At 41.4% G+C, this 26,866-nt stretch overlaps 1 protein-coding gene across 3 annotated transcripts in view; it reads left to right on the forward strand.

The window, feature by feature from the left end:
* Positions 1-26,866, forward strand: part of LOC132896388 (uncharacterized) — a 75,782-nt gene that overhangs the window by 17,553 nt on the left and 31,363 nt on the right. For all 3 annotated transcript variants that reach the window (XM_060937173.1, XM_060937175.1, XM_060937174.1), the window contains one exon: positions 18,226-18,286. In XM_060937173.1, coding sequence (XP_060793156.1) covers positions 18,226-18,286 — 61 coding nt within the window. The remainder of the gene's footprint in view (positions 1-18,225; positions 18,287-26,866) is intronic.

Genomic DNA, 26,866 nt, shown 5'->3' on the forward strand with positions numbered 1-26,866 from the left:
TTGATCACTTTGTTCCCAAGTGTATAATACTTAAACACTAATACAAATGTGCAGATATCAGAATCGGGAAAACTAACTGTAAATGGAAAGATGGTTTAGACGAGTAGAGGTGATTTTGGCCCAATCCCAATTCTAATTTCTACCCCTACCCCTCCGCCTTCCCCTCCGCCTTCCCCTTGAAACTGAGCTACAAGGGATAGGGCTTGAAATTCAACCCTTACATATTGGGATAGCCCTTCAACGATCGCATACGTCATCGCGTACCTCCGTCAGCGTTTACGTTAGCAAAACGCGACCAAATGCGTCATTGGCTGCGACCAGCCGCTACAGTCAGAGCCAGAGGCAGAAATCTCTGCTGGCAGGGTGTGATTTGTTAACTAACACCACTGAATGGGATATCTTTGGTGCTTCGTGCACCACATCCGACAGAATGAGGTGTCAGAACACTCATGTAAACAATAAAAGCGAGAATAACAGAACAAAACGTACGCAGTGAAGCAACCGAAAACAATACTCACTCCCAAAGCTTTTTAGCAGCAGCTTGGATTTCAGAAATCACTGCTCATTCTCAGCTCGAAAGCGAATCAAGCGGCGTGTTTCCTCTGGATAACAACTTAAAACACGTAAATAATGGAGAAAATACATTTATGACAATCTTTCGCCGCGGGAACCGCCATCTTTCTGAAATCCGCATGAAATCTCGCTGAAATCCGCATGGCATTGTGGGAAATCACTCAAACCCCTTCGTTCGGAGTCAGCTCCAGGAAAATCTCCGTTTGGAGGGGTACAGAAGCCCTACCCCTTCCCCTACCCCTCCGCGTTAACTGGGATTGGGATACCCCTACCCCTTCATGTGAACGCGCAAAATGGAGGGGAAGGGCTAAGGGGTTGGTCCAAGGGGTGAAATGGGATTCGGCCTTTGTCACTCTAATGCGTGCGGAGTAGGCGGGGCTACATGTTATACTGCAGCCAGCCAGCACGGGTGCTAGACCTGAGGTTTTTTTTTTTAAGTGATGTTACACTGTCCATGCTTTTTTACAGTCTTTGGCTAACTTTACAGTAATTTACCTCAATGTTATTTTGTCGTGCCGACTGCGTACTGTGACGGTTTACGGAAATCCTCGCCGACAACAGTATCGACATTAGCTATTTTACCGTCAGGAGACCATTACCGCGTGCAAAATGTCATTCCTGCGGCCACTTCATAAACGGTCTAATAACGGCATACGCTCGCTTGTTTCCAGACCCGTATATTCAGAGAGGTTGCATGTCAGACTGCCTGCGAGAGCGACCCTGGAGTGAAAGAAACCGCGTGTCGAACTTGTTCAGTCAGTCCCCAACTGCAACAAGCCACTGGAAAGGCGAATGCAAAGCCGTCGAGGAGAAGGAACGGTGAGTGCGTTTTGGTGTTATTTATTGGTAGGATGTTCTTTGTTGCCTTGCCTCGGCTCTGAGACGGACCTCTAGCTTTGGGCATTCCTGAGGGTGGAGCCAGTGACTCAGATTAACATGGCATGGGACTCGGGAAGGGAAAGTCCTCCACCTCAGAAGAACCCGCCTTCAGTGGCACAGGCGCCTTGCGACTTTGTCCGGCTCTCCATTTTTCTCTGGTCTGGGGATGTCACTGAGCAACTCCCACCTCACACACACACTTACCCTCTCCTTAGCTCCTTCCCCCTTTCAACATTTTGGATAATTATACAGTGGGCGGAGTTAGGCTTCAACCTGGCAGGGCTCGAAATTAACTTTTTTTCTTTGTGTCCCCCAGTGGTCCCGAATTCTGTGTTGTATTGTCCCGAATGGAAGCAATAGTGTCCCCATTTTTTTCCTCTCTGAAATAACCAGTGGTTAATATTATCATATGAAGTTACTATTATATTTGTAACTATGCGATTTTGAACCCTTTATATCATTTTTACAATAAGTCACAAGACACAAGCGACACATGTCCAATACATCATCTACTTCAAAATTACAGTTATTGCATTTTCAGTTTATTAAACTTTGGCGATCTCACTGTATGAATAGATACCCGTTTATTTAAAGGGGCCAACTAGCTCATTCAGAAAATGTTTCAACTCCCTACATCTGCAGTACACTTTAGTTGAAAATAAGACCCCTTTTATGTTCATTTCATCTACTTATACCTTGAATATCTGTTGGCACTTATAAGGCCAACTTATAATTTTCACCATTACCGTTATCCATTTTTATGAACTTTCCGTTATCCATTTTATGAACTTTCGCTGCTGAAACGTGGGTGCAAATGTTAGCAACATCAGCATAGTGGCAGGTCCGAGCCTAGTTGTGCTGCTGACTGACTAAACTTTCTGAACTAGAAAGACACCAAGAAAACTCACTTATTCTGTTGAACGGTATCTTCCGTCAATATCATCCACATCATTCCTGTTGTATTTTATAACGTGTCTAACAGTGTTCATTAAGTTCATTCAGTTGCTAGCGTTGCCTGCAGACCAGGCGATGACACTTTGGATCCTGAAGGTCCCGGAGACGTTATGTCTGGGCTTTCAGTTTCTTCCCCGCGGTCGGTCTGCTTCAACCACTTCAGCATTTTTGTTCTGGCAAGAGTCGGCGCAGCGTGTGCGGTAGCAATTCCATTCCAAGTCCATATAATACGGACTCCGGCCGAAGATTCTAGAACAGAATGCGCTGCTCTGTAGCCTACGGATGCAGGTGCATCGAAAGTGTAGCTACTATGTATTTTTCGCTGTTAACGTTTTAAAATCAAAATTGACAAATTAGGTGAATGTCTACGTATGGTTTACGGCTTTGTAAATAATATTAATGTAGAACTTTTTTTCTAGATCTATTTTTTTCCATTGTCCCGGGATTGTCCCAGATATGATAATTTTGTGTCCCGATGACATTTTTTATGGTCCCCGGGACGTCGGGACACTGTTAGTTTCGAGCGCTGCGACCTGGGATCGAAGCCTAACTGCGAAAAAATGGGAAAGGGGTCGGAGTGAATAAACTTGTATGAATCACGAGTGTATGTTTGAAAATGAGCACGGCTTCACAGGCTCCCAATCAAAGGCGGGGCTGGGACAGGCGGGTCACCGACCTCTGATTAGACGGCGTTAGCGTACACTTCCGAGTAGTTTGAGAAAGGAATCTTCGTTTCCTAAATTCAACAGGAGTCTCAGACTTGGTTTGTGTAGTTAGTTTGGACACGTGTCTTCACGGACTCGTCTTTTGTTCACACACATCACATAATTTTGAGATGTTTATATTATTTAGTTATATTACAGGTCTCCATTTAAACCAGCCTTAGCTGAATTGGACTGCCTGTTTTAAATATTGTTGATAAATATTTTAAAAATATACATTTCATGATGTAGACAAGCCCAAAGGGTCGTCTCGACATCGGCATCGGCCTTGGAGGGTGTAGAATGGACGACGTGTTGAGCCATTTTCAACCCATGAAATGCCAATTAAAAAAAAAATTTAAGAATTTATATTAAAACCAGCATTGATTGTCTTTCATCACAATACAATCATGTGCTTTAGTTTACAGCTCAAACCATGTGAAAGACCGATTTATACTTCTGCTGTCGCCTGATTCTCACCGTAACGTAACCACGACAAGGCTGATCATTCCACTTGGTCGCATCATCGCATTGCTTCCGACACATTTCTGGCTGCCCTCCCTTTTTTCCCCCCCTTCTACGAAAATCAGAAATCTTTCATCATGATATTTTTATTAATATACATATGTGTGAGGTTCAATCACAGATATAGAGCATTATAGTTAGCTACAGTGCCTTGCAAAAGTATTCATACCCCTTGAGCTTTTTCACATTTTTCCACCTTACAACCACGAACTTAAAAGTTTTTTATTGAGATTTTCTGTGATAGACCAACGCAGAGTAGCACGTAATTGTGAAGTGAAACGAAAATGATAAATGGTCTTCGAAATTTTAAACAAATAATAATCTGGAAAATGTGGTGCGCATTAGTATTCAGCCCCCCTGCGTCAATACTTTGTAGAGCCACCTTTTGCTGCAATTACAGCTGCAAGTCTTTTGCGGTATGTCTCTACCAGCTTTGCACATCTAGACACTGAAATTTTTGCCCATTCTTCTTTGCAAAATAGCTCAAGCTCAGCCAGATCGGACGGAGAGCGTCTGTGAACAGCAATTTTCAAGTCTTGCCACAGATGCTCAATGGGATTTAGGTCTGGACTTTGACTGGGCCATTCTAACACATGAATATTCTTTGATCTAAACCATTCCATTGTAGCTCTGGCTGTATGTTTAGGGTCGTTGTCTTGCTGGAAGGTGAATCTCCTTCCCAGTCTCAAGTCTTTTGCAGCCTCCAACAGGTTTTCTTCCAGGATTGCCCTGTATTTAGCTCCATCCATCTTCCCATCAACTCTGACCAGCTTCCCTGTCCCTGCTGAAGAAGAGCATCCCCACAGCATGATGCTGCCACCACCATGTTTCACAGTGGGGATGGTGTGTGCAGGGTGATGAGCAGTGTTAGTTTTCTGCCACACATAGCACTTTGCATTTAGGCCAAAAAGTTCAACTTTGGTCTCATCTGACCAAAGCACCTTCTTCCACATGTTTGCTGTGTCCCCTACATGGCTTCTTATACCCGTCTTTCAACAATGGCTTTCTTCTTGCCACTCTTCCAAAAAGGCCAGATTTGTGGAGTGTACGACTTATAGTTGTCCTGTGCACAGATTCTCCCACCTGAGCTGTGGATTTCTGCAGCTCCTCCAGAGTGATCATGGGCCTCTTGGCTGCTTCTCCGACCAGTGCTCTCCTTGCTCGCTCTGTCAGTTTAGGTGGACGGCCATGTCTTGGTAGGTTTGCAGTTGTGCCATACTTTTTCCATTTTTGAATGACGGATTGAACAGTGCTTCTTGAGATGTTCAGAGCTTGGGATATTTTTTTATAACCTAACCCTGCTTTAAACTTCTCCAGAACTTTATCCCTGACCTGTCTGGTGAGTTCTTTGGTCTTCATGATGCTGTTTGTTCTTCAGTGTTCTCTAACAAACCACTGAGGCCTTCACAGAACAAGTGTATTTATGCTGAGAGTAAATTACACACAGTAGGACTCTATTAACTAATTAGATGACTTCTGAAGGCAATTGATTGCACTGGATTGTATTTGGAGGTATCAGAGTACAGGGGGCTGAATACTAATGCACACCACATTTTTTTCAGATTTTTATTTGTTTAAAATTTTGAAGACCATTTATCATTTTCGTTTCACTTCAATTATGTGCTACTCTGTGTTGGTCTATCACAGAAAATCTCAATAAAAAACTTTAGTTTGTGGTTGTAAGGTGGAAAAATATGAAAAAGTTCAAGGGGTATGAATACTTTTGCAAGGCACTGTATCTCCTCAAGATGGGCAAAGGGCCACGAGTTCTCCATCTTTCTCTCTCCGCTGCAAGAGACTCCACTGAACTCCATTAAATGTTGCGTCTCTTGAGATCATCTTCATGTCTTTTTTTTTTTTTTGGACGTCCTCTCGGGTGTTTTCCACCTCTTGGAGTCCAGATGAATGCAGTTTTTGCTGGTCTGCTGTCTGGAAGTCTTAAAATATGGCCAGCAAAGCGTAGTCTCCGTTCTGTAACAACGTCCTACAAGTCCCTCGTGTTTGTGCGCCTAAGAACTACTTCCTTGGTGATGCGGTCTGTCCGGTGTATACCTAGAATTTTTCGAAGGCACCTACGAAACGTATTTAACTCCCGAACCATTTTTGCTCTCGTTTTCCAAGTTTCACAGCATAGACTGCTGTAGGTACGACTATTGCAAGATAGAGTCGAACTTTGGGAGAGATTTGGATGACCACGGATTGTAGTCGGCATTTTAGAGCGTTATAATGGCCAGTTTTAAACACTGCAGGATTAAACACTTTGTTCGATTTCTTCTCATAGACTCCGAATGAACAGTGTTCAGGGCTCTATGTTAACTTTGAGACATGGTTGCCCATTTGGGCAATTATTTGTAGAAATCTGGTTGCCCGAACTCAGAACATGGTTGCCCAAATATTACATATTTTTTTTTATTATTCAACCTTCTCAGACGCTGTCTGTATCAACAAGCATTGACAGTAGCGCCCCGTGCGAGTAATGCGGTAATTAGTCATGGAGTGAAGGACATGCCAAAAGTCAGTCCCCCCAGGATTTTGCGGGCCTTTTTTGTGATTGTTGCGGGCTAAAATGTCTGATGTTGCGGGGGGTTTTCCAAAAAATTGCGATGAAAGTTGCGGTGTTTTTTAGGTTTTTGTTGCGATTACATTGCGGGAGGAAGTGAAAGTTGCGAGGAATTGTTACGATTTTCTCTTTTTGTGATTTAAAATTGAGTGATACGTTAAATATTAAGTTATTACTGAAAAACTATTGATTAAAAAAACAAAGACACTGAGAAATGGTCCTATAGAGATCTTGCAGTCACGTGACCGGAAAGTACACAACCGCCATCGTGTCGGTCAAAAACACCGCTGAATACTGCTGCACTCGTGTATAGAATGGATCAATTTCAACCGACGGACTACACGGCTCATTTTTCTAATGAACAGATAACTAGATATATGTCTAAAATAAACGACCTACAGATTTGTGACCCTTATGGCTTTCCGGACGGAGTTTTCACGACCGGATTTTGAACTGCCAGCGGAATACCCGGACGTGTATAATTACCTCGTTAACTTTCCCTCGCTGTTCAGTGGTGAAGCACTGCGTGCTTATAAATCTCTGGACAGTTATCTTTACAGAAATTCAGGATTTGTCAGCGACTCAGATGTGGCATCTTGTAAACAAGAAAATGATCCTCACTGGATGGGTAAGTCACTTAAGTATTGAGTAACACTGACCAGCCGATTATAGAATAGAATAAGGTAATTCCAAATCGTCCGTGTTGTTTACATGGATCTGGCGTTGGAGAGGTAGAGGCTTGGCAGTGGAGATTTGAGTAGCTGTTTTCTGAGCTTAGTCAACAGGCCGGCTCTGCCTGTAGCCTCGCTTTTGCTTCGGCTCCCGGCGCCGCCTCCTTCGCTTTGCTTCCGATAACAATCCACGGAGACCCCGCTGGTCTTGCAATCTGGTCTCGTCCGGAATTTTTATTTTTTTTTTCTCGTCCGGAATGTTGTGCATGCGATGGAAATCGCTACAAACCGTCATTTTCTGCTGGAAACCAATGTCCAGTAAGTCCATACGGTTGTAGTGGATATTGAAGTCCGGTACAGACGAACAACACGCAAAAATACACACAAAAAACATAAAAACCGTGCACAGGTAGGGAGAGCTTGTAGCCGCAGCCGTTGTAGTAGAATTGTATATAGTAGGGTTTTCCAGAAGAAAAGGTAGAAGTAAAAGCAGAAGTAGAAGGCGGAATATGGCGTTTGACCGACACGATGACGTCTGTCACAATCTGGATCGGCTGTGACGTCACATGCAAGATCTCTATAAACAACTTTACCAATATAAAAGATTACCAGGGCTACAAAAATGCAGAAAAATAGGCTTTACTTATCCAAATGCACCTGTTGGTTCAAAAGTTAAAGTGCATAGAACCTCACAGCACAACATGAAGTTACCTTAAAATATAACTGCCTCAGCTTTCATGTAAGAAAAAAACTATTAATACTAGTACTGTGTGCAGGCAGTCTCTCCTGAAGACTAAATTAAACAATAATTATAAACTAATAAAATAAATGGCTCAGGCTTCATAGAAGAAAAAAAACAATTTGAACAGAATCTCACAGTATGATGCTGAAGCTGCCTAAACAATGGAAAATAAAATACCATTTTGGCAAAAATGTTGGCATCCATTAATTTCTTGTATTGAGTAAAAAAAAATAAAGTGCGCACAGTCCTTCACTGTAAACATAACACACTTTCAGTAACTGAATTTAAGCCTATATAAACACTGACTCGCACATGCAGTGTTGCCAGATACTGCTGACGTTTTCCAGTCCAAAATATGTTCAAAACCCGCCAAAATGCACTTGAAACCGCCCAATCTGGCAACACTGCGCACATGCTGCTTCTCTTGAACGTATACACGGGAGTAAGGCGGAAGGTAGTTTGTCGACATCACCTCAAGACGACGCCAACGATTGGTCAAATTTGCGGGAAAGTTGTGGTGATTGGATATAATTGCAACACCGCCCTGAATTTGTGGGGATTGGTTGAATTTGCGTTGAAGTTGCAAATCGCAACATCGTGAAATCCTGGAGGGTCTGAATATGCACTATGCGATAATTATTAGTAATGGGAAACTGCATTGCGAGCCCGCGATGTGCAAATGTGAATTCCGCTAGTTGTTGAACATCCCGTAATGATAACATGGACGCGGTCTTTCCGAGTCAAACAATCGCAAATCGTGATGGAATTTCATCATAATACGAATGAATAAACATCGTTTTTCACGTAAGTTGACATATTTGGGTAGTTGCCCGATCGGGCAAGCATTTGTGAGAGTCTGGTTGTCCGAATCTATTGAATGGTTGCCCCGGACAATCGGGCTACTGTTAATGTCGAGCCCTGGTGTTGGTGGTGTAAGCTAGAACAACTTGATAAAAATTGACCGTCAGTCAGTCAGTGATTGAGAGAATTGTGGATTTAAACACTAGTTCCACTGAGGTGCTGCTCAAACACACGAGTTAAAACACCTTCAGTGAGAATTCACTCAGTTTATAATTCATCATGCGAGATTACAAAACTAAACTTAGAAATATATCAGTGGTATTTGATATGTGAACAACATTAGGCCCAAAAACAAGACCCTATTGTTTTCCTAAGGATTCTTTTTTTTTTTTTCTTCTTTAAGACGTGGCCATTTTTGAGGTGGTTCCCATGGGCGAAAACTCATGAAATTTGGTACACACACGAGTCCTGGCTGCCGCGAGTCAGGGATAGAGCTTTGGCCCTGGGTGTGTCCAGGGGACTCCATAGCGCCCCCACAGGTCATTGAGACTTTTGCCCGGTATATACAGTTAGGTCCATAAATATTTGGATAGACATTTTTCTAATTTTGGTTCTGTACATTACCACAATGAATTTTGAACAAAACAATTCGGATGCAGTTGAAGTTCAGACTTTCAGCTTTAATTCAGTGGGTTGAACAAAATGATTGCATAAAAATGTGAGGAACTAAAGAATTTTTTTTTTAAACACAATCCCTTCATTTCAGGGGCTCAAAAGTAATTGGACAAATTAAATAATTGTAAATAAAATGTTCATTTCTAATACTTGGTTGAAAACCCTTTGTTGGCAATGACTGCCTGAAGTCTTGAACTCATGGACATCACCAGACGCTGTGTTTCCTCCTTTTTAATGCTCTGCCAGGCCTTTACTGCAGCGGTTTTCAGTTGCTGTTTGTTTGTGGGCCTTTCTGTCTGAAGTTTAGTCTTTAACAAGTGAAATGCTGCTCAATTGGGTTGAGATCAGGTGACTGGCTTGGCCATTCAAGAATATTCCACTTCTTTGCTTTAATAAACTCCTGGGTTGCTTTGGCTTTATGTTTTGGGTCATTGTCCATCTGTATTATGAAACGCCGACCAATCAGTTTGGCTGGATTTGAGCACACAGTATGTCTCTGAATACCTCAGAATTCATCCGGCTGCTTCTGTCCTGTGTCACATCATCAATAAACACTAGTGACCCAGTGCCACTGGCAGCCATGCATGCCCAAGCCATCACACTGCCTCCGCCGTGTTTTACAGATGATGTGGTATGCTTTGGATCATGAGCTGTACCACGCCTTCGCCATACTTTTTTTCTTTCCATCATTCTGGTAGAGGTTGATCTTGGTTTCATCTGTCCAAAGAATGTTCTTCCAGAACTGTGCTTGATTTTTTTTTTTTTTTTAGATGTTTTTTAGCAAAGTCCAATCTAGCCTTTTTATTCTTGAGGCTTATGAGTGGCTTGCACCGTGCAGTGAACCCTCTGTATTTACTTTCATGCAGTCTTCTCTTTATGGTAGATTTGGATATTGATACGCCTACCTCCTGGAGAGTGTTGTTCACTTGGTTGGCTGTTGTGAAGGGATTTCTGTTCACCATGGAAATTATTCTGCAATCATCCACCACTGTTGTCTTCTGTGGGCGTCCAGGTCTTTTTGCATTGATGAGTTCACCAGTTCTTTCTTTCTTTCTCTCTCTCTCTCTCTCTCTCTCTCTCTCAGGATGGACCAAACTGTAGATTTTGCCACTCCTAATATTGTAGCAATTTCTCGGATGGGTTTTTTCTGTTTTCGCAGCTTAAGGATGGCTTGTTTCACCTGCATGGAGAGCTCCTTTGACCGCATGTTTTCTTCACAGCAAAATCTTCCAAATGCAAGCACCACACCTCAAATCAACTCCAGGCCTTTAATCTGCTTAATTGAGAATGACATAACGAAGGAATTTCCCACACCTGCCCATGAAATAGCCTTTGAGTCAATTGTCCAATTACTTTTGGTCCCTTTAAAAACAGGGTGGCACATGTTAAGGAGCTGAAACTCCTAAACCCTTCATCCAATTTTAATCTGGATTCCCTCAAATGAAAGCTGAAAGTCTGGACTTTATGTCCATTATATAACTATACCTTGAATATGTTTCAGTAAACAGGTAAAAAAACAATTTGTGTCAGTGTCCAAATATATATGGACCTAACTGTAGTTTCACCTATCCGTGTCAAATTTGGTCGGTGTGTGCGGTGCCCCAAGACGAACAAAATTGTAATGTACGTTGTATTAGCTATACTCCGCAGGAAGTTTTTGACACGCGTTACGTTTTGACGTTTTCCTCCTCGGCAGTTTGTTGGATTCATGCCATATTTGGTATACATGATGGTCGCTGATCTCGAATTGCGAAGGGATTTGTGATGTCTTGCAAGATGTTGAAATGGCGAAACAATACAATTATGTTAAGCCACGCAAACAGGAAATGTCGTCATAAACTCGCCATGCGTTGCCTGATATGGCTCAAACTTCACAGGTGACAGGATGTGACCACGTGTCAGAACCGGAGGTGGTCGGGCTCTTCGTCACTGCTTGTGGTTATGTTTTTATTTGATTCTTGTGTGATACTTGTCGTTTGTACTCAGTAGTAGTAACTCTTTCTTAAATTTAGCTTGGAGTACGTTATTTATTTCCTGTTTTAAATAATGTGTTGTAGCTGTATAGAGAAGTTCGGGTTGGGTGTAACGCGTGTCCGTGTGATATTCGTGGCGATAAATAAATTAGTTTGTCGTTTCAGGGAGATCAGGAAATCATTGGAAGACCTGTTATGTGATTTGGAGGCGTGTCAAATCATGCAGACGTCATCACTGCCATGTATGTTTTGCAGAAACCAACCGCTAGTTCGCAGCAGACATGGTCCGTCGCTGCGTTTTTGGCTGCTCCTCTCCACGCACGTTGTTTACTTTCCCGACCGATCCTTGGTTGCGAAAGAGATGGCTGGAGTTCGCTCATCTCGAAGAGAGCGGTATCCGTTCGAGCTCTCGGATATGCGACAGGCACTTTTCGGACGACTCTTTCGATAACTTGGGGCTATTTAACGCCGGTATAACATGTTACCTCAGGTTAATCGAGAACGCGGTTCCGTCTTTGTACACAGTCGGCGCTCCTCCATCAGTCACAGTAAGTCATTTTAAGATTTTAAGGAATATCGCAAATACTTTTTTTTTTTTTTTCTGTTTCAAATAGATTTATGTACGTTACGTTTTAGCCGTCGATCAGAAGTATCGGATGCCAGTATGAAAAGATTCGCAACACCGCCAACATAGGTGTGCAAGTCAACCTGCCGAAAATCTACAGACGAAGTAAAGGTAAATAACAACAGGTAGCACTATTTCTGCTTTTAAAATATATCAGATATACAGTGTCTTGCAAAAGTATTCACCCCCTTGGTGTTTGTCCTGTTTTGTCGCATTAAAATGGATTTTTGGAGGCTTGGCACCATTTGATTTACACAACATGCTTACAGCTTTAAAGGTGCACATTGTTTTGTTGTGACACAAACAATAATTAAGAAGAAAAACCAGAAATCTGGGGTGTGCATAAGTATTCACCCCTTCGTATGAAACCCCAAAATAAGAGCTGCTCCAACCAGTTCACTTCATAAGTCACATAATTAGTTGATTAAGATCCACCTGTGTGCAATCAAAGTGTCACATGATGTCCGTGTATATATAAATCAGCCTGTTCTGGAAGGACCCTGACTCTGCAACATGACTAAGCAAGCAACATGAAAACCAAGGAGCCTCCAAACAGGTCAGAGACAAAGTTGTGGAGAAGTATAGATCAGGGTCGGGTTATAAAAAAATATCCTACAGAGCACCATTAAATCCATTAGAGCAAAATGGAAAGAATATGTCACCACTACAAACCTGACAAGAGAAGGCCCCGCCCACCAAAACTCACAGACCAGGCAAGGAGGGCATTAATCAGAGATGCAACAAAGAGAACACTGAAGGAGCTGCAAAGATCCACAGCGGAAATGGGAGTATCTGTCCGTAGGACCACTTTAAGCTGTGCACTCCACAGAGTGGGCGGGGCTTTATGGAAGAGCGGCCAGAAAAAAAAGTCATTGCTTAAAGAAACAAATAATAAAACCTGTACCGTATTTTCTGGACTATAAGCCGCTACTTTTTTCCTAGGTTTTGAACCATGCGGCTTATACAAAGGTGCGGCTATTCTGTGGATTTTTCTTCCACCGCTAGGGGCGCTCTAACCGGAAGTAGAATCAAAAATAAGATAGACGAAAAATCAATGCAAAGAAGAATTAGCAGATCTTTAGCAGATAGAACACGCACGACAGATTACTAACTGGTAATTATTTTCAAATCCAGCGAAGATGATTAAAGTGACTTGTGGTTTCAAACACAGGAGAAATGAAGGTAAATAAATACCGGTTATTTTCTCTTGGTTCCGTTCCGTTTTAATCAGCAAAGTTGCTGCCGTGTTAAAAGGCACTGTTCGGAAAGAATCTGTTCAGGTACATACATGTACATTTACAGTACAAAATCATTCTGTACATGCAGTAAATATCAACATAGATATCTGCGGCTTATAGCCCGGTGCGGCTTGTATATCTTTTTTTAAATTTTTTTTAAAAAAATAGAGCGGATGCGGCTTATATACAGGTGCGCTCTATAGTCCAGAAAATACGGTATGTGTTCTTGGGAGGAAAAAGTTTCTGGTGGTATGAAGTCAATTTTCACCCCTTTTCTCCTCATTTGCCCCAATTCCCACCCACCAGCCGGGTCTCCTCCAATCATATGACCGCTACAGTGGTGCTTGGAAGTTTGTGAACCCTTTAGAATTTTCTCTATTTCTGCATAAATATGACTGAAAATGTCATCAGATTTTCACACAAGTCCTAAAAGTAGATAAAGAGAACCCAGTTACACAAACGAGACAAAAATATTGCACTCGGTCATTTATTTATTGAGGAAAATGATCCAATATTACATATCCGTGAGTGGCAAAAGTATGTGAACCTTTGCTTTCAGTATCTGGTGTGACGCCCTTGTGCAGCAATAACTGCAACTAAACGTTTGCGGTAACTGTTGGTCAGTCCTGCACACCGGCTTGGAGGAATTTTAGCCGTACCATCTGGTGAACATGAAGGCTTGACAATTAATCTTTTCATACAGCTGTTTCACATGACAAAGCGCCGTCCACCCTCTTCTGCGTACATGAGCTCCCAGACTCACGATTGACAGGGCAGAGAGAGTATGCCCCTCCCACTCAGTGTTCTCTTATGACCGATGGCTGAGGCATTGAAGGGATTCGAACGCATGTCTGTAGGGCTGCAGCAACTTGGGGGATAACCTGGAAAGTTAGGGAAAGGCCAATGGCTAACTGTGCGAAACTCAAATGCTTTCACTCGATCAGGCCGGATATCATCCTTCTAATCATCGCTTTACTTTCCCATATGACTGTCTCTTGCGTTTTGCTGCAGAGTTTTTCGATTATGTTTTCGTCATCGTACGGTTCTTTTAATATCATCTTTCAGTTGTTTTGTTCCTCCTCCTAAACACCCGATTATCACAGGGATTACTTTAAACTGTTATCCTTCTTATAATTCGAAACGCAGCTGTTGGTATCTTCCTATCTTTTCGTTCTTGTCTGATTCATTCGGGGATGCCATATCCACGATCTAGATCGCTTTCTTTTCCGTATCCTCTCACGTCAAATCTGTTCATCTTGCTCTACAATTCGTTCTCGTTCTATGCTCCCGATCCCAGTACGCTGTCTTGGTTGCTTTCAATGCCTTTTTTTCCCCTTTTAAACCATTTCATTCCTTCTGGTAAGGCCATCCTTAAAATAAAATCCGTTTCCTGTCCACCGGGTGAGCAAAAAAATTTCAGTCGGGAGGGAGGGATTTATTTTTTTTTTAAATATATGGATGGATAAGAAATCGCAATGCTGTGTTTGCTTTTTCTTTCAGTACTTTTTTATTACAAAAGCAGACACATTTAATAAAACATGACAGTTTAATCAGCTGAAACTTGTACAAAAACTTTAAGTTAGCATTTTAAATGCTGACTGCAACATTTGCAAAACTTTTACAAAGGTGCTTAAAATGTCCGACACACGGACTTTTTGTAGTTCTAAATCGAGCGTTAGGCCGAGTTCGGATGAAATTACACTATTAAAATCATCACTGAATGATTTGTTTTTCTGAATCTTTACTATTTTGTTGTTCGCTAGAATACCATTTTGCGATTTCACACTTAAGCAAATGTTTGAAAACTCCGGATCTCCTGCCTTCATGGTGGCGGACATTTTTTTGTGCCGCACGGCGCATGCGCAGAGCTGATTCAGTTCAGAGTGCGCGCGCACTCGGCGGAGGCAGTAGTGTGTCGGAGGGAACAGAAGCAGAGATGACGCTTATTTAGTCTCCGGTAAACCAGTCTTCTCTCGTGCTGGCATCAAAAGACACCGTTGGTTGTAAATGAACCCAAACTGAGTGGTTGGAGTGTATTTTCATACACAGATGGAGAAATGTTGGCTGAGTGTGTAATTGTGTCGCCCCACTGCAGACCGTTGTCGCTGTTAATTCATAGCATGCTCAGCTGCGTGAATGTGTCATGCACCGAAAATAAGAGATTTACAAGCCAGGAACGCCTCATGATGCAATACGCAAGAAAAGAAAGATGATTTACTGCCATTTTACTTTGTATTTGAGTAAAGTGAATAAATAAATGGTCTGTGGAAAATACATTTAATCCTGGGAACTGCGTGCACAGGAGTTTATTTTGTGTTTACTCCCCCCGGCTGGCTACTTATTTGTCATGGCTGGCTAGTATGAGCCTTAGTGGAAAGCCCTGGGAATGCGGAAATGTCAAGTTCGATTTTATATTTACGAACCCGAAAAAAATGTAAAAAAAAAAAAAAAAGGCGTTAAAAAAAAAATTCAACCGCACAAACGGCACTCACCCGGCCGGTGGACCGGAAACAGAACATTTTTTAATAATGGCCTAAGGCAGCTGGGCCATAGAAGGTTCACGCTGCACGCTGCATGCTGCACGCTACACGCGTGTAAAGAAAAGTGGACAAACGTAGCATGACTTGCTCTGGGCCATAGAACGGCGTTCACGTTGCACGCTGCACACTTCACGCGTGAAGCGTGAAATGAACATGCACACTTTTTTCTAGGCGTGAAGATGGAAATTCCAGTCAATGCATGCGGTCACCGCCGCGCCAGCCAATCAGAACGGGTCTAGGGAGATAACTCTATGCTTTCAGGGGAAAACTTCAGAAAAAATATAATTGAATGGTATAATTGAAAAATAGTTCTTCATCGGGATTGTCAAGCAGATTATAGAATGTTCGGTGAAATTCACCACGGGTTTCTCTCAGAAGGAAGTGTTCTCGGCTCCAAATTCTGTTCCTTTTTCTCTTCCTCTGTCTCAGTAAAAGCAGAATGAGGCAATCGTCGTCATCCGAAGAGTCCATATTGTTGGTTACTCGGTCAAAGTAGAACAGACGCAACACGTGAACATCCAAGCATGAAGTTTAATGGCCCAGGGTCCGGTTCTTCACGTGAACGTGTAGCGTGCAGCATGCAGCGTGCAGTGTGAACCTTCTATGGCCCAGCTGCCTAACAATCCTTTTTTGTATGCACCGTTGAACCGCCAGTACTTTCATTGCGTTGTCATGCCTCCTAACATGATAATGATCACTAAATGTTTATAAATGTAATTTTAACAGATTTAGTGTCAGGTATAAACTATGCTCGAGCAGCAAGAATTATTTTGTGACCTCAGGATTATCAGGTTCTTTCTCTCTCATTGTTTTAACCCATACAGAACACTGGTATGATCATATGATTTTTAACTCAAGCTTGTATAATTAAAACTGTTTAAAGTAGCGTTGGATGATGATGATGATGATGATGATGATATTTTGCTCCAGTGCTCAGTGATTGGATGAAACCGCACATGTTCATTAATTATTCATGAACTAAGGATAGTCCGACTGTTAAGCAACAAATAAACATGGAATTGTTCGTTTTGTGATAGAAGTATGAAATTTGGCACACGAGCTCAAGTTGACGTCTATAATATAATTCTAGACATGGGGCGTTTGATTCATTGTGGTTGTAAGAAAGGGTGCTCAGGTCGATGTAAATGTCTGAAGGCGAATCTTGAGTGTACAGCTTCTGTGGCGGGGATTGGAATCAGTAATGACGAGAGGGTTTTTTTTTTTCTTTCTTTTCAATATTTTGAGATCATATGAATCCATATTAACAGTTAAAACTTTGCGGAAATGCTCTTCTGGCAGCCTTTTTATTTAATGAATACTGTATCCCTATGTCATGTGACTAATCGTGATATCTTTGAGAACAAATTCTCTATTTGTGAGCTAGGCATTCAAACTTTTTTTTTTTTGTAAGCAATGTTCTAAAAATACATCGAAAACAGAAGAACATTCGTTTAGCCTCATTTTCATGCTGGTTCGATTTTGCATGTGCGTATTCCAGGGTTTAGAAGCCGAATTTGAAATGCCTATGTATCTAGAATTATTTTATGTCAGTGTGCCAAATTTTATGCTTTTATCACAAAGCGAACAATTTCTCACCTTAACAGCCCGACTCGGACAACTGGCCGGGAAAATGAGACGAGTTCTAGTCTGTCGAAGACGCACATTACATCGGGGTCAACGTTAAAATTTAAAAGCACTTCGGAGGAACCCTTGTGAACGTTTTTTTTTTTTCATTCGACTGTAATACAGGGGTGGACTGCGGGCCGGGTCCAAACCCAGACCCGCAAAAGTATTTCAGCGGGTCAGACGGAGTACTTGGAGAAATATTGTAGCAGATTCGATAAACAATATGAAGAGCAATCCGTCTGTAGTTCAGCGAGTCCAGATTAGAAGCCAAGTAGATCCTCCTTGACTTGAATGAAGTTTATAATGTATTTAATTTCCTCTTTTTGTTCTGATTAGTGAACTTTTGACATGGTTTGTATAACAAAACAAATGACTATTTAGAGTAAAAGATGACTGATGTTTTTGATTCACTCTGAATCAAGTTAATCGGTTCAGAGTCTCTGGCACGAGTCGAAAGTGATCCAGAAATCCCAGTCATTCGTCAGTCTCTACGCTGTCGACCATTAAACGTGAATTATTCTAACACTTACATTCGTAGACAGTAATTCATATGAAGAGGCTGAATTACGATATGAACATTTGTTTGTAATTAAACGAAGTTTTGCTGAATGAGTCAAAAATATACAGTGCTGTGCACAAGTATAGGCACCCCATTTTTTTCCCTTTCCCACCCCTCATCCAAATTTTGTTATAGATTACTATTTTATGATTTCTACATTATCGAGTAAAAAACATTTTGGAGTTCTAAGCGTTTGTTTTCCAGCACGAAGTTAAATGTTACAGGGAAAAAAAGTTTGTATCTGAGCAGCATATTACGTAAGGCACTACTGTTCAGATTAAAAAAAAAAAAAGACAACGTAATAAAAGGCTTTTTTTTTTTTTTTTTTAAATAAATGTGCCTAAGACTTTTGTGCAGTACTGTATATATTTGCATATGCTTACTCGGCGCGAGAGATGCTGTCGCTGATCCGTACGTCATTTGGAGCTTTCTTTTTCAGCAGGAAAAATGAGATATAAGGTTTCAGTCATAAGCTACAGTGGAAAAGAGGTCGATGGTTGGCTTTTTGAGAAATTGTGCACACACATTCACTCTTCCTTCATTATTTTCCATGTCATCCCTGATGATTAATGATCTCTTTCAGCTGTTCAAGTTTGGACATCCCGGCAGGATGCGGACTCGGACTCGGACGTGGACTCGGAGAGGTATGTGGATGAACAGAATGCTGTGTCAGTGTGGTGTTGATTGTGATTTCGGGATGTGCTTGAGTTTAATATCTGAATATCTGTAAGAGTTAAACTGCATATCAGGGGTAAATTCAGGAGCAAGATCAATATAATTCTCCTATTTTTTTTATTAAATGTTGGTCAAATATCTCTCATTCTGCATTTTGTGCAAATTTTTTTTTTTTTCACTTTGCGCAATACCAGAAATTCAGTTGAAATCGAGCCATTTGAGGCGAATTGGTCCGCCTCTGAAAAAACTTGGCATTTGGATTTCCCGGCGAACATTGGTTTTCGTGACGTTGCGTGCGGGACGCCTCCTTCTGAATTCTACGTCAGCGCTGGTTTGTTTATGAGAAAACGACCTGGTGGCTTTCTGCAAATTTCTTCAACGTTATCACGTAATTATTAAAATGGTTAACAGATGTATCGTAGGAGGGTGTAGCAACACCAATCTTGATGGGATTAGTACTCATCGTTTCCCAAAAGACCGGACAATGAGAGAGAAACGGGAGCGCTTGGTCTACACAGGCTGTGCACTGAAACCGTGCAAAGCTCGCGCAGCCTGCTGGCGCTTCCGCAGGTGACGTCACGAATCTGGCTCCAGACTCCCTTGGGATTTTTCCAGACGCGTTTTGTTATTTTATTTTTTCTGCTGTAGACAGATGGCCTTGTGCAAAATTACCCTTCTGGAGGAGTGTGTAAAGGGACATACTTTCATATAAAAAAAAAAACCCACGAAATTGGTCCAGGATATGCACTTTAATGATGAACAGGTACTGAGTCATTTATAATGTGGTGTAACCAAGCATCACTTTTCCAGGGCTCTACATTAACTTTTGAAACCACTTTTCCTGTCGGGCAAGTTGAAAGGAAATTTACTTGTCCGAAGAAATATTTGAGGGAAAAAACCCCACAAAGTATTTGTAACCCAACAATCTTTACTGCATTTGTTTCCGAATTCACAACATATGCATAATATCTATGAATCAAAAGTAATCAATACTTGATATACTGAGGCAAAAGTTCAAAAATGTAGTAAAACAGACTGATTGATACCATAATTCACCAATTATGCTGAAGTTCAGAAGCAATATATTCCAAGGCCATTATTAAAAAATGTTCTGTTTCCGGTCCACCGGCCGGGTGAGTGCCGTTTGTGCGGTTGAAATTTTTTTTTTTAACGCCGGTTTTTCGACATTTTTTTCGGGTTCGTAAACCTAAAATCGAACTTGACATTTCCGCATTCCCAGGGCTTTCCACTAAAGCTCATACTAGCCAGCCATGACAAATAAGTAGCCAGCCGGGGGGAGTAAACACAAAATAAACTCCTGTGCACGCAGTTCCCAGGATTAAATGTATTTTCCACAGACCATTTATTTATTCACTTTACTCAGATACAAAGTAAAATGGCAGTAAATCTTCTTTCTTTTCTTGCGTATTGCATCATGAGGCGTTCCTGGCTTGTAAATCTCTTATTTTCGGTGCATGACACATTCACGCAGCTGAGCATGCTATGAATTAACAGCGACAACGGTCTGCAGTGGGGCGACACAATTACACACTCAGCCAACATTTCTCCATTTGTGTATGAAAATACACTCCAACCGCTCAGTTTGGCTTCATTTACAACCAACGGTGTCTTTTGATGCCAGCACGAGAGAAGACTGGTTTACCGGAGACAAAATAAGCGTCATCTCTGCTTCTGTTCCCTCCGACACACTACTGCCTCCGCCGAGTGCGCGCACACTCTGAACTGAATCCGCTCTGCGCATGCGCCGTGCGGCACAAAAAAATGTCCGCCACCATGAAGGAAGGAGATCCGGAGTTTTCAAACATTTGCTTAAGTGTGAAATCGCAAAATGGTATTCTAGCGAACAACAAAATAGTAAAGATTCAGAAAAACAAATCATTCAGTGATGATTTTAATAGTGTAATTTCATCCGAACTCGGCCTAACGCTCGATTTAGAACTACAAAAAGTCCGTGTGTCGGACATTTTAAGTACCTTTGTAAAAGTTTTGCAAATGTTGCAGTCAGCATTTAAAATGCTAACTTAGTTTTTGTACAAATTTCAGCTGATTAAACCGTCATATTTTATTAAATGTGTCTCCTTTTGTAATAAAAACGTACTGAAAGAAAAAGCAAACACAGCATTGTGATTTCTTATCCATCCATATATAAAAAAAAAAATCCCTCCCTCCCGAAAATTTTTTTGCTCACCTGGTGGACAGGAAACGTTTTTTTAAGGTTGGCCCAATAGAGTATAAATTATGAACATAAAATTTTAAGAACAAAATAACTATACTATGAGACCCAGAAACACTAACTGTTTTTATATATATATATATATATATATATATATATATATATATACACACACACACACACACACAGATCAATACTCTGCAGTTCAGGAACAAATATCACAAAATGTAACTATCATAAAATTTATGGCTTGATGAGAGATCACTAGTTTGGACAAGAGAAACAAATAACAGTGCTACAAATAAAAACAGCTGATGATAAACATCTATTCACTGCAGGAAAAAATTGGACTCCATCAATCATTAATTTATTTCTGAGAAATTGAAAACCAGAAAATTAAAATTATATATATTTTCATTTTTAAATTATTAACTTTGAATATTTATCCTCCACTGATTAATTGTTGTTGTGTAATTATTCAGTGTGGCTCCTGTATGGTATCTTAATGGTCAAAAAAAGATAATTAACCCTTTGATGCAAAACATGGGTCAAAAGTGACCCGGCTGAGTTTTTATCTTCTATATCTTTGCAATAAATTAATTCCATCATTATCTGGAATCGATCTACTTTTGAAATAAATTCATTTTGTCATTAACTTTTCCAAATATGCAGTAAATATCTTGTTTTTGTTTAGCACAAGTCATCATTTTTATTTTTCCTTTCTTAAGTTATGAACAAGCACAGCTTTTGTAATTCTACATCAAGTTTACACACATGGGTCAGAACCGACCCGCATGCATTTACTCCAGCGTTTGGTGGGAACTGTGAATTGTGCTTGTGTCCGACATTTCACAGCTCAGCACAGCGCCCTTTGCCCATCTCATACATGCAAGGAATGTTTTTCAATTGTTCTAACATTACCTTTGGATTATGTTTAGGTTCCCTTGAGAGTGAGTAGATTACTTGTCAGAAAGTTACTATTAGCTACCGAGCTGTCGACATATTCTACTTTAGTTAGCTAATTTTATTGTCGTTGGCTTAGCTAACTACATAGTTAATAAATAAATAACTGGCCCCATTCACTGCTGAAGTAATTACTTGAAACAAATTATTATTATAGTATTGACATTTAATTTTAAATCACACTTGGATGACCCATGCGTAGTAATATAAAAAGCATTTTTGTTCATAAAGTAGGAAAGAAAAAATTAAATTAATGATTTGTGGTAATTAAAAACAAGATATTTAAAGAATACTTGGAATATTCAATCATAAAATAAATTGATTTCAAAAGATAGAGCAAAGAAAAACTCAGTCAGCATGAAATAACCTGGAAAATGAATGCGGGTCATTTCTGACCCATGTTGTGCATTAGAAGGGGTGCGCATATGTTTTGCATCAAAGGGTTAATAATTTCAAATAATCCATAATTATATCTAAATTATAGAGCCCTATGTTTCAAATCCCTAAACTCCCATTCAGTGGTTGCGTTAGACTTTGTCCGTCATTTTGACGGACAGGGTCGTAAAAATTCCGTCATTGTCCATTATTATCTGTCATTTTATTTTTAATTTTAAATGACAATGTAGGCTATAAATGCTATATATTTAATAACTTGTGTTTTCATGGACTCCTTTTCATTTAAAAATTAATTCACAGAACAAGCTTGTATTATTTAATCATTTATTTATGTATTTATGATGCAAAAAGATGAACAGAGATTCTGACGTTCGGTCACTTGTGAACCCATTTTCCCTCCGCTAAAAACATTGCGGCTGTTGTGCCTTAACGGGCATATGAACAATGTTATTTTACAACGTAGCAAGACAATTGCAGTTAAAATATGAACTACAACGGTTTAAGTGACAATCTAATTTGACCTGTTTGCGTGAGCTCAAACCTTCCTTCTGGCCCGCATGGATTTAAATTGGGAGCTCGCTTGTGCATAATCAAAGTCATCAACGGAGACTGCTGCCGAGGCAATTGTCATTAAATTTTGCGTCTTTGCCTCGGACAGACGACTTCTCATTGACGTTTTAATTTTATTCTGAAGGCTGAACCCGCGCTCTGCTGCGACACTGGAGACTGGAATAACCAGCGCCACTTCAGCCAAAGTTCTGAAGTCGGGAAACATTTCTCCCAGGGAAGCGATCAGAAGCCGGCAAGAGCCTCTGAAAGTTGGATTTCCCGACCCTGCTAGTACTCTCTTCATAGGGAGGAAATCCTGCAGCATGCGGCCTTTCTGCACCAGTGGTGCAGCTGCACCCCGCGTCTCAGCTCGGCGGAGCCTGGAACCTGACACGGAAGGTCTTAAATAAAACGAAGTTATGTTTAAATGTTAGTTTGTCTACCCGTGCTCTCATTAAAATGATAGTTTAGCAGATGTTCGAGCAGTGATGTTCCTAAGCTTGCTGGGGAAGAATACAATAAATCGACATTTGTTTCATTTTAAAAACAAGAAAACAACTAGCCTAAATTAGCGCTATTGCATTAAGATGTACAGGCAGGGAAACGACACAAACAACCCAATGCATCTCTTTTTTTTTTTTTTTTAAAATAGCAAAAATGACGTGTCTTCTGCAGAGAAGGGAAACATTAATCCATCTCACTGTGCTAGTGGTTAGAAAAGTCAGAGCGCGGTCAGGAGCGCGATGGGGGGGAACAGCCTTGCGCAGTGGCTACCCGTTGAACATCAAGACTGCCGCAACGTCGGCTCAGATTGAAAGTGACGGCAGTGAAGACTATGTATACTGTATGTAAGAAAACTCTGCCACAACTTGCCAATCATTTCAGTTGTGTGTTTCATTGTTTTATTATTGTTATTATTAGGCTATTATTGTTATTGGTAATGGTAACGGTAAACATCCATCAAAATGACGGACGGCCTTCAGATTTTTCCGTCATAGCTAAAAAAAAATCCGTCAATGACGGACAATTGTCAGTTAACGCGACCTACGCTCCCATTACTAATTAGGTTACCGGCTGTATTAACTAACTAATTAGCAGCCATTTGACAGCTTGGTATTTCATATACCCCTTTTCCACCAAATCAGTTCCAGGGCTGGTTCGGGGCCAGTGCTGGTGCTGGTTCACAACTCGTTCAACTTGCGAGCCAGCTGAGACCCAGTTTGCTTTTCCATAGCTCGCGGTGCTAAGGGAAGACAAGTCATTACGTCGCTGTATACGTCAGTTACGTTTGCATAAACCTTGGCGCGAATATCGAAGCAAAAACAACACGGAAGAAGCAGCAGCAGCAACAACAGCAATAATAATAATAATGGATGACTTCGCGTTTGTACAGCTGCTGCTTCTCGTCGCTTAAAAATGGCGATCTTTCGCGGTCTTGTTATTGTTGTTGGGCTTAACAACTCCGCCCCCCCCGCTGATGTAAGTGGTTCTTTCCTCTGGCCCAGCAGAGAGTTGGTGCTAGCCTGGAACCGTTTTTTTTTCTGGCCCCAGAGCCAGTTCTTTGTCAGTGGAAACAGAAAACCCGGTTCCAAACTAAGCACTGGCCCCGAACCAGCCCTGGAACTGCTTTGGTGGAAAAGGGGCAACGGATAACTTTCCCCACTCCTACCTCACTCCCTGTCAGTCCACACGCATGCAGGCGCACACAACTATATAACGAGCACCATCAACAACAATTCAAAGATTTGGAAATTACCACACACTCAACGTAAATATACAGTCGAATAATGATCCCGCCAACACAAATATCAGCAAATCCACGTGTATGACACGATGAAAACCAATCATAAACGACCGTTTACTTTTCAGCTCAAATACACGAAGCGGTATTGGCCGGTTTCGCAAGTGGAATATTGCGCATGCGCACGTCGCTCTTTCCGAATAGAAACATCTGGCGATTCATCAAAACAATATGTCGAGTGAGATGCTTCGGAAATCATGTGAATAAACTGATAAATTTTGATATGTAACCCGAATATCGGCATATTTTGGCACTTGTCCGATCGGACAAGTAACTGAGACGATGAACTTGTCCGACATAAAGGATCACTTGTCGCGGACAAGCGTTCATGTCGAGCCCTGTTTTCCACCGTGAGTAAATTTTCCTCCTGTTGGTGAGTTATTTTTTGATCACAGCACATCCCAAAATCACAGCACTTTTGCCAACTTGTGCAATTTTATTTTATTTAAAAAATTTTTTTTTTTTAGTATTCAGTGTTCTGTAATGTCCACAATCTACACTCGCCGGCCACTTTAATAAGAACTCGTTGCTGATTCTAAGATCCCTGTTCTTGGCTGCAGGAGTGGAACCCGATGTGGTCTTCTTTTGCTGAGATGCTTTTCTGCTCACCACGGTTGTAAAGAGCAGGGCTTTGAACCGGTTCAGGGAACGAAAACGAAAACCGGGAACTTTTTCTATTTCACATGGAACAGAAACGAAACCAGAAACTTTATTATTTTTTATGTTCCGGAACAGAAACGCTTATTAAAAATAATGGTAACCGGATAATACCAGTTTTGATTTTGTTCCTCAAAGTTTCCGTAGCCTACAAATAAAAAAGTCATTCTTCTCCTGCGCAAGTTTCTATGACCCGCTGGGGTTCACTTCGGAGCGCAGGTGGCCAAGTGGTTAGAGCGCTTGACCGCTAAGCGAACGGTCCCTGGTTCGAGCCTCGGCTCGACGGGGATCTGGGGCTCGCTCCCTGTCCACCCAGCAGTGAATGGGGACCTGGTGGAAACACTGGGGAAGTTAAAAGGTGGCGAGGAAAGGAACTGGCCACCCTACCTCACTATGCCGATGGCCCAGGACAAGTGCGCTCTCTAACAGGCACTCCCCCAATGTACGAAAACGTATACGGGACTCCCTTTGCTTTTTTGGGGTTCAATTCCTGTGTGACGTTCGCTGACTGAATGGAGAGAGCGGGAGGGTGGACTACTATCACGTCTCCACATCTTAAATAAGAGGTAAATATTGCAGTCTATCGTTATTCAAAAACGTCAATTTCAAACACGATATCAATGTATTTGTCCACGTTAATGAGAGGCTCGCGAACATTAAATGACGTTAACCTCTGTTAGCCTATCAATGCATAGGGCCTGACTAGCCTTTGGTAACACACTAAACGAATTCTCTTTCATTTTTGGCACTTTTTCTGTTTGTGTAGATGGGAAGACATACTGAGAATCCAAATTGCCAACATTTGAAATAATAATTGTTTTGAATTATTTCTTGTCTTATTTAATGAAGGTTGTAATAGAATTAGCCTACATTTGGCTTAAGCTGGATGAGACAGAGACATAATTTTATAGCCATTTGTTAAACAGCTGACAGGGAACGTAATTAACCGTTCCGGGAACAAAATTTTTTTGTTCTAACCGGTTCAGGAACGTCTATTTAAAGGGGAACAGAGGGCAATATATAGAGTAAATATAACAAAACACACATTAACGCACCTTATTCAAGACTTACAGAAGTTTTTTGTTCTAAGGTTGGAAAGTTATAGTGTTTTGAAAGTAGCTGGAGCAAACTATTTCCGCAGTTTGAACAGCCCGCCATGATATTAATTTTATCCAGTCAGAATGCACGTTCATTTTCTCTGCGTAACACTCATGACGTATGTATGTGCCCAGTTGTGTTGGCTCATTGAGGTTGGGAATAGCACGTGTGAAATACCTGTTTCTGCCTCTTGCGACGATTTCGCAAGTCCACGGGTGGCGCCTATCTCATTGCAGCAAATAAATTCTGCTGGACTCGTGAGCAACTCCACGTTACATTTTCCGCACGAGCACCACGCCGGGTCACCTGCACGCAGACGCTCTGCCCCACGCTCGCCACGCCCATGGTCAGCATCAGTCTCATCCTCGCCGTCATCCGAGCTTTCTTCTCTTATTTCATCACCGGAGTCGAGAGTACCTCTCCTCGCTATTTTAAGTTCGTTTCTTAAGACAAGGATTTTTTAAGATGTTACCTTGTTGACAGTTTCGGCGAGAATCTTCCGCCTTCTTCAAAACAGTCACCAGATGTGTCCTGGGGGAGCGACCTGACAGCAGGAGGCGTGAACGACCTGTCAAATTGGGCGGGACGTTCACGCCTCCGTAGCGTAACATCAGCTGATAAGGCACGTCACCACTCGACATCTGGTGACTGTTTTGAAGGCGGCGGAAGATTCTCGCCGAAACTGTCAACAAGGTAACATCTTAAAAAAATCCTTGTCTTAAGAAACGAACTTAAAATAGCTTTAATAGTTAGACATAATGAACTTCCACTACATACAGTAGTACCTCTCCTAGGTTCAAACTGGTACCCTTCTAAGCCATAGCCTGCTTGCAGTGTGTCTTGCGGGATCTCTTCGTATGATTCGACAGAGCTGTCGCTTTCACTTGATGC

This window comes from Neoarius graeffei, chromosome 13, assembly GCF_027579695.1.
Source record: "Neoarius graeffei isolate fNeoGra1 chromosome 13, fNeoGra1.pri, whole genome shotgun sequence".
In the NCBI taxonomy this organism is placed as follows: domain Eukaryota; kingdom Metazoa; phylum Chordata; class Actinopteri; order Siluriformes; family Ariidae; genus Neoarius; species Neoarius graeffei.